The sequence below is a fragment of the Drosophila subobscura genome, chromosome O (assembly GCF_008121235.1).
Source record: "Drosophila subobscura isolate 14011-0131.10 chromosome O, UCBerk_Dsub_1.0, whole genome shotgun sequence".
NCBI lineage: Eukaryota > Metazoa > Arthropoda > Insecta > Diptera > Drosophilidae > Drosophila > Drosophila subobscura.
The window spans coordinates 27,441,767-27,456,643 of NC_048533.1; the positions used below are offsets into that span (position 1 = coordinate 27,441,767).

Sequence of the window (14,877 nt, forward strand, 5' to 3'; positions counted from 1 at the left end):
CTAGAAGTATAACAATTTCACTCACCCTTTTCCAGGTCTTTGAATGTCCCAGGGGGTTTCCATCTATCTGCGTAATGGACTTCTATTTTCCATAATTTTTCCATATTTATTTATATACGCATGGAAATGTTCACATATATATGTCATTCAGTTGAAGACTTCATCGATTGACCAATTAAAGATTTCTATCATACGATGGCAATCTTAACTGACAACTGCTTTGACGTTTGACCATTTGAAAATGAAGTTTAGGTTTCAAGAAAGTGTAAATAAATAAGAAAATTTTTATTAAAAATGTGCAATATAGTAATACAAAAGAGATTCAAATGGATACGTTAGGGAGATTAAATGAGTTTTTTTTATATTTTTTAGTAATATTTAGTTTGATAAAGTTTATAATTTTAAGCTGATAATTACACAGCAGCCAATGCCTGGTCTCTTGGAGGCTCAGCTTCTTTGCTTGCAACCTTTCTCTTTGCATTTCCAATATAGAGTTCCACAAGAAAGACCAAAGTGGCCAATCCGTAGCCGAAGCCAAGGACCCAGCCTAGCCATTTGATGTGCTGGAGGGACAAAGGCTCAAATGCTGCCTCCACTTTCGGATCCATAGTGACATTAAAATAGTTTTTGAGAGACCTTGGGAAACTGCGCACCCAATACAAAGGTATTCCAGACTCGTAAAATGCGGAGAAGAACCTGGCCAGTGGATACCAGTATACGGAATCCTTTTGCAGTATGTACATCCTTGGTAGACTCTCTACTATAGACAGATTCTTTGACTTGCACATGGTCTTCTCTCCGTGTATTTGCTGTACACTATCAATTATTGCCCAATACTCAGCAAAAACTATGTAAGCTACACTGTCATTCTTGGTCATAACCATTCTATCACGCTCCGATTTTTCCACGTACTGCACATTTGGTATATGGCGCCTGAAGAACTCTTTATTGAGTACACTCTCGATAAAGGATCGGTGCTCTGTATCTGCAATCACGGTCAGGCCACTCTCCTGAAGTTGCTCAAAGTTCTCCACTTGCGGTTCCAGGGGATGCTTCGTCAGCAGTGAACTCAATTTGCAGTTGAAGAAGCTGCTAAAGATCATCCCGAATATGCTCATGGCCAGGAAGAGCTGACGGAGCGAAACGCTCGCCCTGGGACCAACGGGAAATGGCAGACCTAGAATGGCCCGAAAAGCGCGAGTATTCATGCAAGGATTCAGGCTGGTTAGGCGATAGGAGTGACCTGAGATGCGATAAGAAATAACTATAATAAGTGACTCCACCACCACGAATGTGACATAGACGTATAGAATGGAAGTTAGCCAGGTCTTTACATCCAGCTTATGGAATACTTCTGTAATGCTTTTTACTCTGTTGCACGGCACCACAACCATCAGTGAGGATACAGCGAAGGCATTGACACTTTCTCTGTGGATGATAAGATCGCTCGACGAGACCACGCGAGGATTCAGCTGAAGATCGTAGTACGGTTCGGTTGTCTTGGAGTATTTGTTGTCAGCCAATACCAGAGTCACATTGAATTTCAGTGCAAACTCAATTATATTCTTGTCCTCGACCCGTCTGATAGGGAAGAAGCCAGTCGGTCCATACTTGGTGGTTAAACTATAGGAAGAATTCCAGTTGGGCGACACAATGGCCTTTTTTCCTTGGTAGTTGAGTTTATCTCTGAAGAAAACTTTTGCCCCAAAGCTCGAAGTACTCTCAATCCGCTCAAAGTGAGGACTGGGAAATGGACACAGACGATGGATGGAAACTTCTTCACTTTGATCATGTCCCAAAACGAGCATAAGAAGAAATTTATGTTCCTCGGCTTGGCTGGAGATCTGGTTGAGGAAGTCCTCTGTTGGTTTTCCCTGCATCCACAAAATAATTCGCGAATGCCGCACATGGTGGAGAGACTTGGCCAGAGCATTCAGGAGCAGAATCATGTGCGATGTGTCCTGTAGGCAGACCACTGACAATGCCAGCTGGTTGAAGTTCTTCTTTACCTCCATTTGAATAAGCTCGTTGGTACGTAGAATGGGAATACCGTCGGGATTCCAATCTTGCATGGAGCAGTTTTTGTCTAGATGGTGCTGCATTATAAGTAATGTCTGAATTGGCGTGTTTTTGCTGGTCCTTTCGATGAGTTTGTTGAACACTCTCATATGCGGATGCTCTGTTTTCTCGGACACTGCTTGTGCTAGGAGCAGTATCAGCCCTAGTTTTATTTTGCCCATCATTTTTGGACTATTAAACTTGTACCTTTACCTCGTGGAGTAAACTTTAAACTGAATGTCCTTTGCTTGCAGCGAGGAAGTGACACCACAATCTGCAGGAACCTTTGCGTGGCAATTGACAGCTGTCTGTTTCGGATAGCTCAGTATTCACTTAGCTTAATCATGAAACATATTTACTTTTCGATAATTTTATAATTTTGTGGAAATGTTGCCTTCAATCGATACTCGCCTAAAACACATGCTGAGGCGCTGTGTGATGGCCTTTCGCGTGAAATCTGGATCAATGCTGCTGCTGCTGTCGATCACTAATTCCACTGAATGAATAAATAAATACACTCTGAAAGCTGATTCATCAATCTGAACATATCTTCCAGTTCTAAGAGATCATTTTGTGCTGGGCAACTGTTTGATTTGATGCTTTGGATTTTATTGCTCCACGAATATCATTTTCGAATTGATGGCCATAAAATATTACCGCAAATAATCTCACATCTGTGTGTCTGTCTATTGTGTGTCTGGTGGATGGCCACAGACGGTCATTAATCAGGCGGCAAATTGTCACAATTTGTGGCAATTGTTGTCTGTATTTGTGATGCTGTAATTATGACCATTTTGCGTAATTATTTTTTTTTTGTTTATTTTCTGTTCATTTATTGCTATATACTCGGTATGATTGTTTTGCATTTAGCGTTTGTTGGTTCGCGTTTACAAGTCGCTCGCTTGGGCTCAACCATTGCTAATTTCATTAATTTCCCTTTTGCGCCGTGCCTGACTGACTGACTGACTGACACACGACATGTACGTAATGTGCATGATACACAGTGAAACAGTTTATGAAACGTTAATTAGCGGCGGTAATTTGCCAACAGGGGTTTGGGTGGACTCTTAATTGATGCACAGCATTTTCATTATGCTGATTGAACTGAAGATACGAGTGGTGGCAGCAGCCCACATCTTCAGCTTGTCAGAGCTTGCCTTGTAAATCAGGTTATCCGAGTACGAGTATATTTCACATTCTGCCATGCTCGACACTGATAGGATAATCACATATATGCCATCCTTTCTGCCCGATTGTCTGCTGTCATTGGCACTCAATCATTTTGGTAGCCTCAAAACCACACAGCAGAAAAATTAAGAAAATTTCATGAAAAATTAAATCAGCAAATCTGATTATGCAAAGCATCGCACACAGAGGGAGAGGGAGATAGAGAGAGCGAGAGAGCGAGAGCGACACAAACACAGCGGCTCAACCACTCTCAAAATTTGCCTCAGATTCTGTTTTGTTCGCTGTTCAATTTAGAAACCACAATTTGTGTTTTCCCATCCACACATACAAACACACATAGAAAACATTTAGGTGCACACATACATACATACATATACATATATATTCTCAGTCCAATTTCCATTGCTGACAAATGCAAAAGCCGCGCTTGGCTCTGGCTCTCGCTCTAAATGTTATTTATAATAGAATTTATGCCTAGATGGCAGGCATCTATGGACTGGACCAAATGCAAATGGCAGCCTGTCGCCAGAGTTCCAATTTTGTTCATGTATCAGATTTTTGTACCCTGCAGCGAAAGAGTTTCAGAGTTCATATGAATCTATGGGAGCATAAAATAATATTGATGGGCATTTTTTTAGATTTATTTATTAAATGAAAATTGAAGTGCCTGTGCACTGCACTTGAGATCCTGCTCTTGTGAGAATCTAAGCAAATATTGATCGCATCTTAAGCACTGCCAACTTATTAAAATCAAAACAACGAAATGTCAATTCATTTTGAAATATTCTTTTCATATTTTCTGGACTATCCCACAGTCGAGACACTTGCCGTCGCTGTGCCATTTATTTGTTTAGATTTTTCTGCCGTCCTGTGGGTGGCTTGGTTCGTTCAGCAACCGCAAAATTCAGCAACAGCCATGCCAGACGGCGTTATAATGAACCATTTTGTGGCCAAAAATGGTAGCAAATAAATAAAATGCAAAAAAAAATACAACGAATGTCTAAAAATTTACCCGATTTCCTTTTCGATGATGCATTTCGAAATATTTCATAGATTGAAAACGAAATTGAAAATGTGCATATGGGCGGGGGCAGGGCAGGGCAGGGGCAGGGGCACTGGACAAAAGCAAACAGCATTGGACATTATATAAAAAATGGAGTCATAAATTGGGCAAAAGTCGCTCGTTATATGTGTGTGGGCCTCGCTCTCCATAGAGAGTGTTCTTCTGTATATCACTTTTTCCCATTGACTTTCTGTCTCTCTCTCTCGTTCTCTCGTTCTTTATGTGTGTGTGAGTGTGTGTGCATGTGCCCTGAAGCGTTAAAATTGCATGAAGGCAAATCTCAATGGCATTTATGTTCTGTTGTGGCGCCACCATTAACACGGCCGCCACGTGCTGCATGCGTGGGGCATTGAGGAGTTGGCTGCTGATTGAGGGCTTTGTGGGGGAGGTCGGCGGGGGCAGCTGTTGTGCGTTACTGGTGCGCGTTGTCAGGCATTGTCAGCATTGGTGTTGGCCATATAACAATGCCCGCTGGCGGCATGTGTCAACAGCTGTTGCCGTCGCCGCTGCCATTGCAGTTGCAGTTGCATAATTTTTGGCCTTTGCTGCACCACAAAATGGGCAACAAAAGCGGTAGAGCAGCGGCAGCATTCAAAAAATGGGAATGCATTGGGAAAAGTCAATTTAATTACAAAACGGGCGTGCATTTAAATTTAAATCAACTGGTCAGCACAAAACCCCCCCTCTTGTGGGCATTTCTGATTTACAATGTCATTAGGGGGGATGGGGTGAAGGATGCACTCTTTAAAGGCAAACTTTAAATATAGATCCATCCACCACAGATGGACCATTGCGTGTGTGCGTGTAAATAGTTCACACGGCCAGCTAAAACGGAAATGGATTCACACACAAGAAGGGGCCGTCCGCATGCCGCATGCCCCTGCCCATCTCTGACTCTGTGTTAGTATGCCAATGCAGGCGGCGGCGTTGCAAGTATGCTACGGAATATTTTCAGTTTCATGCGCCAAGGCTTTACATTCATTGTGTGTGCTCCGGCTCGACTCTGACACGCCCGCCCCTACTCCACCCTCTTTACTGCACTCACTCTCTCTCTCTTGCAGTGTGGCAGAAAAATGGAATTGTTTATTTGCTTTCGCCTTTTCTTATTTAAAACTATTTTATGTGCCTGCTGTCCCAGCGTAAAGTTTGCCAAAACGATAGAAAGTACACACAGAGAGGGAGAGAAAAGAGAGAGGCAGTGCGGGGACTGGGCCAGCAACTGGAGTGTGAAACGTTTTCACTTCCGTGTGCCGTTGGTCCCAACCAACGACCCAGCTCCGGACAAGTCTCCACCGACTCGACTCTCCTGCAGCACTTTTCTTAACATGAACATAAACTTTAGTCGATTCTGTGCAGTTTTTTCGACCCTGTATCTGTGCGGCAAGTTGGGTATATTGGTATTCCAGTAGATGCCCACAGAACTTGCGTTTCTTTTGCACCTTTAAATGTCATTTAAAAATCTAAAAAAATGCTCCTATATTTATTGCATGTTTCCATTTTTGCCTATCTTCCGCTTGTCGAACTTCAATTATTTTATGCTATATTCCATGGGGGTATTCCATAGTCGGATTATCGACTGAATGTAGTGTTCTGAGCTTGTTCTTGTTGCGTTTGTTACTATTCCATCTAAGGCTTACACCCATTGGTGTTGCTGCTGCCTGGTTGCTGCTGCCGTTACTTCTGTTCCTGGTCCTGCTGCTGCTGCTGCTGCTGCTTCTGCTCCTGACCAAAATCCCATTTGGCACTGAATTGTGTGCGCACATTGAATTTGTAGTAAGCTTAAAACTCGAGCAATCTATGGGCATTAATAGATATTTTATCTCTCTCCGAGTGTGTGTGTGTGGAAAAATATTTATACCGACCTCTTCTGCCATGCATACATAGATTTTTGTGCAGTGTAATTGAATTGCCAAGTGCTGGGGCATCGCATTTTATTTTCTGCATTTTTTGTTCCGGTTTCGCTTTGGGTTTTTGTGTGTGGCAAACCGATGTTGAATGTTGGTCAGCAGCCTACAGCTGGAAGGCCCTTGAACTGAGGCGACTGAAGATGGTCAACGGTTTATGACGTGTTTATTTGCCACAACAAATGCGACACAATTGTGCCACATGCAGTGACATTTATGCGACCAACTCGAAACAGAGGGGCCAACGAGTGTTGTCTATGAGTTATGACTCTTCAAGCGGCAACTGCAACCATAGCATGCAACGTTGACATATCTGACTCGCTCTTTCCCTCTCTCTCTCTGTGATAAATTAAGCCTGCCAAGAAAAGCCAAGTCCATGCACGTGACAATTCCGGACTGCCTTTAAGTGGCTGCTTTAAATATTTAGGCCGTCGCAAAGCAAAGGCGAGTGCTCCAAATTTGAGCAATATAAAAAGCAGTCGAATATTTAATGGCAGCGTCTCAATCAGTCTTAGCCCTTGTACACAAATATACATATGTAGTATAGTGTAGAGTAGTGTAGTGTAAATACAGAAATTGCGTTGCCTTCATCGACCCCAAAGAAGTAGTCTCATTTCAGCTCCGCAACTGCTTGGCAATTGAACAATAAAGTCATAATACGCTTTCGGCGTTGTACAGAAAGCGGATAGAAAGACTCGCACAGGCAGCTAAATGAAATAAAATGCAATAAAATAACAACTTAACACCTTTGGCGCCAAATAGACAGAGAACGAGGGAGCATAAAGGGAAAAGCGAAGACTACGAACCGAAGCCAGTTCCCTCTCTCCTTATCCCTCTCCCTCTACCTCTGCCCTGTCCCACAGAAAGTGCCATACACAAATGCGCAGGCAATGCAAAAAGCAAACCGTAAGCGTAGACTAAGCCGATTATAGCACGAAAGTAACGGCAAATGTCTGAGAGATGAGGGTGGAGAGTGGAGAGTGCTGGCGTTTGGAGTGGGGGACAACCAGACAAGAGCAAGAAAATACTGGCACTGCCATTGGCATGGGGGTGGGAGCGGGAGCGGTGGAGGTAGTGCGGGGGCAGTCATGAGAAAGTCGAGCAGGAAGTGCGTCGTGGCAGCCAGACAGAGACGGGACAAAGAGCGAGCAGGCAATGAATTATCGCACTAGCAGCAGTCGAGACAAAAGTGTTGTAAAAAATGTAGTACTATTAATTTTCTTTGCATATCTTATTGTATCTTCATAAACAGACACGCACACAAATGTCGGTCTGTGTGTATCTGTGTGGGGCTGGGGCTGGGGCTGTGAGCATGGTACAACCCTCAGGAAACTGGCTTAGTGCTAAGAGATTTCTAATTCAGTTGAGCAGAAATAAATTACTTACCGTAATTGTTTGCCATATAAAACTGTAGCAAATAACATTGAGCTTTAGCTTGCTCTCTCTCTCTCTCTCTCTCTCTTACCATCTATCTCTTACTCCTTTTGCTGTCTCTTTCTGGCTACCTCTAGCTATGTCTCGTGGGAACTTTTGAGACGAAAATTCTTGTTGTTTTAGTATTTGCTTTGAGCCGTTTCTGTTTTGGCAGCTGCCGTAAAAGGATTTGAGCATCCTTTACGCATGATGGTAAATAAAAACTTAAATATCCCTGTGGAACTATCCCTCTTCGTCTCTCCCCCTCTCTATCTCTCTCCCCGAGTGTCGTAAAAACATTAACAATTTTTGTAAAATTTATTTACTTGTTTACTTTTAATTTATCTACCGCACACTTATAGTTGACACGATAGCAAATTATTGCCCCTTTCATTTTGTGCTTTATATGGGCATAAATAATTGTGCAACAGCAGCAGCAGCAGCGAGCGGCAGGCAGCACAAAACTGCCTCGGTTACAATTTTTAATTATTTTTTAATGAACTACAAACGGCAAATAAATAAAAAGAATATTTACAAAAAGAGTAGGAGTCGGAGAAAGAGAAAAAAAAACATGTCCTTAACATTATAAATTTATGCATGTTTAAAGTGAATTTATTGCATGTTTAATTGTGGATAATGCGTCAGACGCAGGCGAGAGCAACAAGCTGCCATTGTCCGCCGTAAGCTGCCCACCCGGTGGCAGGCAATAATGTGGTAATTTCACTTTTACGAGCTCATAAGGAGCGTACGCCTGAGATATCTACCGGATTGAGCTTGGCAGAAAGGATAGTAAAATACAACAAAAAAATCAGCTTGAATTGGTAGAGAAAATAAAGCTTAAAAATGATTTTTAGCAGCTATTTTTAATGCCTATTTTGATTTATTAATTAGTTGAAAGCCGACTTTCAATACTCTCACTCAAGGCACGCACCTCTCTCAATTACCACAGCCTGCACAGCCCAATCCCAATCAGAACGTGGGTAATGGCATGCCCCACAAGTCACGTGCTTCACGTTGGCTCCAAAAATCACGCATTAGCTGCCAGTTTGCACTTAAAGTCATAAATTTATTTAAATATATGAGGGTAACCCCTCACATGCATACATATAAACGCGAAAGCCCCACACGTTCAGGGGGGGGAACGGCCCTGCACTGTAAAGCAAAATTTATATTAACTTCATTTTGCCACGGCTGCTGCTCCGGGATGCTACGGCGCCGTCTGCCTCTGCCATGCAGCCATTGCATAACTCATACGCACCGTGCGCCGAGCGGCATGCAGCAAGCGGCAGCGGGCTACACTCCACTCCACACCACTCCATTCCAGGCAGCCATATCACCGACACAAAGTGAAGAAAGGGTCTCGAAAAATGGCAGCCAAGAGAATTTTAAATTACGCTTTGAGTGTCGACGGCTGAGGCCGAAATGCAACTGCAACGTGGAAGAGGCAGTGACTGTGCTGCAGCTCTCGCTCTCTCTCTCCCTCTGCCACTGCCCTACGTTGCATGCATTTAATTGCAAATGAAGCAAGAGCTGTTGAAGCAACAGCGGCAGACGCAGACCCAAAGCGCTGACAATGCCAATTGCCAGCTATAGATCCCATCCTGCAACTCCAGTCCGAGGCCCCAGTCCGTGCCACAGCGCGCTGCAAGCTGCAAATGACGTTTAATCAAAGTTGTTGAAATTGATAGCATTGTTTGTAGTGCACGCGGCGGCGAATGGCAAAATGCATTTTAAAGTGCGCTAAATGTGTTAATTAAAGCTGCCCCGCCCACCGACCCTGTGGCAGCTCCCCCGACCCTACCTGCTGCTTACACGACTTTGCTTTCGCGACTCATTGGCTGTGATTATTGTTGTAGAAAAAATCCCATAAATAAATAAGCAAAGCAGCTCAGGTAAAAATGCAACAGATTTGAATTAGAAAAGAGAGAAGGAAGAGAGAGAGAGAGAGAGAGAGAAAGAGAGAGGGAAAGCTACAAGGATCCCGGAGAAATTGCAACTTAGTTGCTGTGGCAGGCAATAAAATAAAGTCTTAGCCAAGCTGCGATGCAACAAACGGGAAAAGTAGCAGCAGGACGAGAACAACAGAAACTGGGGGCACATTTAATTTGTTGTGCAACAAATTAGCATTTATTTTCATTAGGATTTCAACTTCTGCCACTGCTGCTAACCTCTTTGCCACCCTCCACGGTTCAAGGCATTCATTTTTTGTCTGCTCTTTGTTTGCTTTTAATTATAAATACATGTGCTACAAGCAATATTAACCCATTGAGTTGCACAGATAAGAGAAATAAAGTAAAAAAGTTACAAAATAAAATGTTTTAAATATGAAAAAAAACCATAAATATCGCTTATAAAATATGTAAAAAATAATAATACAAATTGTATTTTGATTGCGCATTTTTTATAACATTTCAAAGATTTACTATCCTGTGGTCTATGAATTATACAAAGAATAAAATTAAATTGAATTTAATCTGTACAAAGCAATGAAGCACTTTTCTCATTTTTAACAAATCTTTTCCCCAAAACACGCCTTGGAAATTCCACCCCTAATGTCAGCCAACGGGTTAATCCTAATGCCAAAGCAATTCAGCTGCTGGTGTGCTCACATTTTTCCCTGGCACACACAATTGTGGGCGCGTGGCGTGGCGTGGCATGGTCTTCTTGCATTCAATTAATGCGTGTATAGAAAGCATCACCGCGTCGCCGATGCCGACCATCGTCATCGTCATCATCATAGCCATGGTCAGCAGCAGCAGCATCATCATCACCTTGACGTCGCTGGGCATTATCCAAGTAAGAGCTCACGCCCGACTGAGCGCCCAACGAAGCTGAAGACCACGGTGCGGATGAGTAGCGTTGCCTGCTGCTGGTGCTGCTGCTGCCATAAGACCAAGGACGCCGTGGATTGCTGGGATTGCTGGGATTGCTGTGGCGGCGGGAGTCCGAGTAGCGATGCCTTTCGGGGTAGTAGTGGTGCTGATAGTAATCGGAATCTGAATCGGAGTCAAAGTCGGGACGGGACGAGTGGTCAATGTGTGTTGTGCGATTAGGATAGAAGTCCGCGGCGGTCGTTTCTGGGTGGTGGTGGTGGTGGTGGTGTGGGGGTCGTGGTCTCCGATTCCCGTAATTATAAACATCATCAACAACATCATCATCATTATCAGCATTGGAGGGTGGTGGATAATGATGTGAGTCCGTTGCTGGATTGTGATTATCGTGATGTTGGTGAGGATGGTGGTGCTGTTGCTGCTGCTGGTGATACTGGGGCTTATTAGTCACCACGGCAGCAGCAGCAGCGCCGCTATATGGCGACTGCAGCACCACCGTGGGCGTAACAATAACGGGCGACGGACTGGAGGCGGGGTAGGGTCGTCCGGGCGCGGTTTCGGGCAGGGGTACTAAGGCTGCCTGCTGCCAAGATGGGGTCGGCGATGAGGTTTGTTCGCGTGAGTTCATCTCGGCTAATTTATTGAAACGATTGCGACCGCCGTTGTCCGTGAGCACCATAACGGTGGGATTCATATCGGACATGTGATCCTTGATGCAGTTCTGCAGCAGATTCAGAAAGAAGAAGAACGAGAGAAGCGTCAGCGCGGACATCACCGTGCCGGAGCTCTTCTTCGATTTCTTGCCCGAGCTCCTCGTTGGTGGCGGTGCCTTCGGCTTTGGATACGAATAGGTCTGCGCTGGTGGAGGATGTGGCGGATGTGGCATGTGGGCGGGAGGATGAGGCGGATGGGGCGGATGTGCGGGCGGATGTGCGGGCGCACTGCCAGCACTGGCGTGATACGAGGAGAAGCTGCCCGAGGGTGGCGTCTGCTGCAATTCGTACTCCACCGATGGCTCGATGCCGCTGCTAATTCAAACTTGCATTAGCCTCGGTCTGTCTCTGTGTGTGCGGGTGTGGGCCTGGGCTTGGGTTTGACCCGAAGTGGCCGCTCTCTTACCCATAGCCGGAATGTCCGCTGGATGATGCAGTGCCTGCATAAGCACCGTTGTGGCTGCTGCCGGCGGCCAGCAGCGGTCGCCCCTGTTGCTGGTAATGGTAATGGTTCGGATAGTAATGGTTGGGATAATGCACGCGTTGCGTTTGACTGCAAAATATGGAAAGCAAGCAGGGGAAGGGAGCGGGTTACTCCATAAACTCGGATTGGATGGCTGTGAATGAGAGTGACTCTGACTAGAGGGTGTCCCGAAAAATGCTGAAAGCAACCAGTAACACAAAAATATCTCTTGCAAAACTAATTTGAATGCAGGGAAAGTACTAAAAGGGTTCCATAAAAGGGGCTTTTTGGCTTGAAGCTAAATGAAATGTAAGTTAAAAATATTACAATTCTCGGAACACCCTTCACAGGTCATTTCTCATATCTGTCTATGGCGGCGTTAAGTGCTGACTGAGGTGGGGACTTCTCTGGCTGCCCCTCCTGCTGGTGGCCTGCACATCCAATCATCAAGCGCGGGGTCACGTCGAGTGTCACTTTCTGTCATTTTGGCTTACGCATAATTATTCGCCGCAATGGCTGACAGCTCCTGTAGCTGTAGCTGCTCCTGTAGCTGTAGCTGTTGCTGTTGTTGCAACTCCCGCAGCTGCTCCAGCTGATGCTGCAAATTTTGATGTTGATTTGGCACAGACATGCCGGTTGGTTTTGGAATTTCAGCAGATTTAATTGCTAATTGATTGGTGCGGGTGCTCGGACTCTCACTCTCTCGCGTCTGCTTATCACTTCACTTCACTTTGGGGTGGCACAAAGCGTAGGCTACACTCAACTGCCAGAGGCAGCAGCCACAAAAGGGAGCTGAGAGAAGCTGATGGCAGCAGCAGCAGCAGCAGCAGGGCCCCAACCGCAAGTGACAATGTCGCTTAGGCAACTGGCCCCGAAAGCCTTTGCCAGACACTTGGCAGGCAGCTATTAACGGGGGCAACAGCAGCACTAGCACCGGCACCAGTCCGGGCCTGTCATTGTCAGCTGTTAAGTGAGTTTGAGTTGCACTGCAGCTACAACAACAACAGCAACGATCTTAGCACCTGAATGAGGCAGCAGCAAGTGGCAAGCGGCAAGCGGCAAACTGCAAACTGCAGCTACCAAACTGCCGGCTCTGACAATTGCCTGTAAAGTGTTTTGCGGTGACATCGACCAACTGACACACACCTGAACTGGAGCGTCCCCGGCCCTGATGCGCTGCACATTTTGGCCAGACAATTAGTGCACGACAAAAGGCGGCCCAGTAATGCTTCCCTCACCGCACCTCCCCCTTCTGGCTGCCCTGCCCTGTCAGTGTTAATGACGCTGCAGTCGCTTGTTTATTGCATTAAAGCTCTATGGATGCAGCGTTATGCATCAGAAATTTTCATAATTGTGCCATGTCTGGCACAGAGTCTGCCTCTGCCACAGCCTCCACCACTGCCTCTGTCTCTGTCTCTGCGTCAGCCTCAGACTCTGTTTCGGCAGCCAAATGGAGCTTGGAGCTCAGTTCTTGTGGTCTTTTGTGTGGTTAGTCGAACGTTCTCTGGTCGCTTTAGATAGAGATTTCATCTCTCTCTTCCGTTGAAGATTTATGACTTGGGCTAATAGTTTTCATTGCCAGCAAATGTTTATGGCATGCATTGTCCGGGCATATTCGTTTTTAAACGAAGTTTTAAATAAGAAAATAAAATGTTGAGGTTAAAAGTTCAGCATTTGTGGATACTTGAGTGGGTTTTAAATTAAATTAAATCAGTTTCCAGCCCGCTACAGCATTGGGCTATTGCAAAACTCTTTCTCAAATACTTCGTCATCACTTTCTAACAAAAAACTCTGCCCCAAAGTAAAGGTATTACACATTCGATCAATTATGCCACAACAAGTCCCTAACAAGTCTGGGGCTGTTGTCTTCCCTAAACAGGAAACATTACACTGCAATGGCAAATATTTAACATTTCCGCAGTGGCAGTAACAACAGAAACAGCAACACAAAAAAAAAAAAGAAAACATTTGCTGAATCAAAAGCATATAATAAATTGTCAAATGCTGCTGCACTGCAACTTTCCACACATTTTCAGCTTTGATTTGTCGTCCTGCCACCAGCACCACCCAACCCTCAGGAAATGTCGTCGAAAAATGGAAAAACACAAAAACTATACAACTTTTGCTGATGCTCCAAAAAAAAATGTAGCAAAAAAATAGCGAAAAAAAGCAAAGCAAATCAAAAAGTCAAATGCCTTGAGGGGTTGCAAAATTGAGAGTGGCTGGAATGTGTAGCACATACGAATAGTGTGGGGTACAACCCCTCCCCTGGTTTTAGTGGGGTGCTGGGAATTGTAAGGGGTGAGTGAATATTTGTATTTAGCTTTTGTTGCTGGCGCCATTGTCAACATATTTCAAGCGAGCCTCGGCCTGAGCCTCAGACAGAGAGTCAATAATAACTTGACTTCCCCCATATTGTGGTAGTTCCCGCATGGCGGAGGGACTGGGAAAACTCTACAAGATTCTTATAAGATTTTTATGGCCAGCTAAATTGGTCAGTACGCACCCAACAGAATTTAATGACTGGAAAATGAGGCATTTAAGCCAAGTGCCAACGAAAGTTTCATCTTCGGGGAACGTGCCCGGTCAGCCGCTGATATTTATGGGTCTGCATCTGTATCTCCAACTCGCTCTCTGCCACTGTCTGTATCTGTGTCTGTGTCCTTCTCTGTGCCCTGCGTACCTTCTGTCTCTGAGGGGGAGGCTGTGAGCTGGGCCCCATGGGGTGTTGGCTGGCGTGGGTGGGAGCATACATTAATTGCCGTGATTAACACGTAGGCGCATTAAATTATACAAAAACATGGAAGAGCAGTGACAGACGAAGGAATAAATACCCTAATTTATGAATGGAATGATATTTAATTATATTTGCATGGTTTCAGACAGAAGAATGCACAAAAATGATTGAAAGTAGTACCACAAAAATATAAATAAATTAATGTCCATGTTCAGGATAAATCCCACTCCCTTTATTTACTTTTTCAAACATATTCCCTCAATGTATTACACATCCAGCTGTTCCATGAGGTGCTTCTGAATTTTTTCCAGGAACAAATTCCATTATAAATCGTACACACCACAGAAAGGGTATCAAAACCAGGCCTAGACCAGGCAATGCCACATCAATTTTCGCATATGAAGCGCCCAATGCATGCCTCTCTGTGTCTCCGTGCAGTTTACTTCTGTGTGTGTGTGTTTTTGTGTGAGTATCTGTGTGAGTGCATAAATCATTTGGCTACATTAA

At 44.7% G+C, this 14,877-nt stretch overlaps 2 protein-coding genes across 2 annotated transcripts; both read right to left on the reverse strand.

Moving 5' to 3' along the window:
• Window positions 1-413: 413 nt before the first annotated feature.
• Window positions 414-2,257, reverse strand: LOC117896023. The gene has a single exon (XM_034804031.1). It carries the CDS (start codon window positions 2,241-2,243, stop codon window positions 414-416), a length of 1,830 nt encoding a protein of 609 aa, XP_034659922.1. The 5' UTR covers window positions 2,244-2,257.
• An 8,039-nt stretch (window positions 2,258-10,296) lies between these two features.
• On the reverse strand, window positions 10,297-12,186 carry LOC117896024 (the record flags this gene model as incomplete). The annotated part of the gene is made up of 4 exons (XM_034804032.1): window positions 10,297-11,292; window positions 11,350-11,482; window positions 11,577-11,723; window positions 12,128-12,186. Coding segments are annotated over 4 exons (1,335 nt in total), but the record flags the coding sequence as incomplete, so codon positions are not given.
• Between the last annotated feature and the right edge of the window lie 2,691 nt (window positions 12,187-14,877).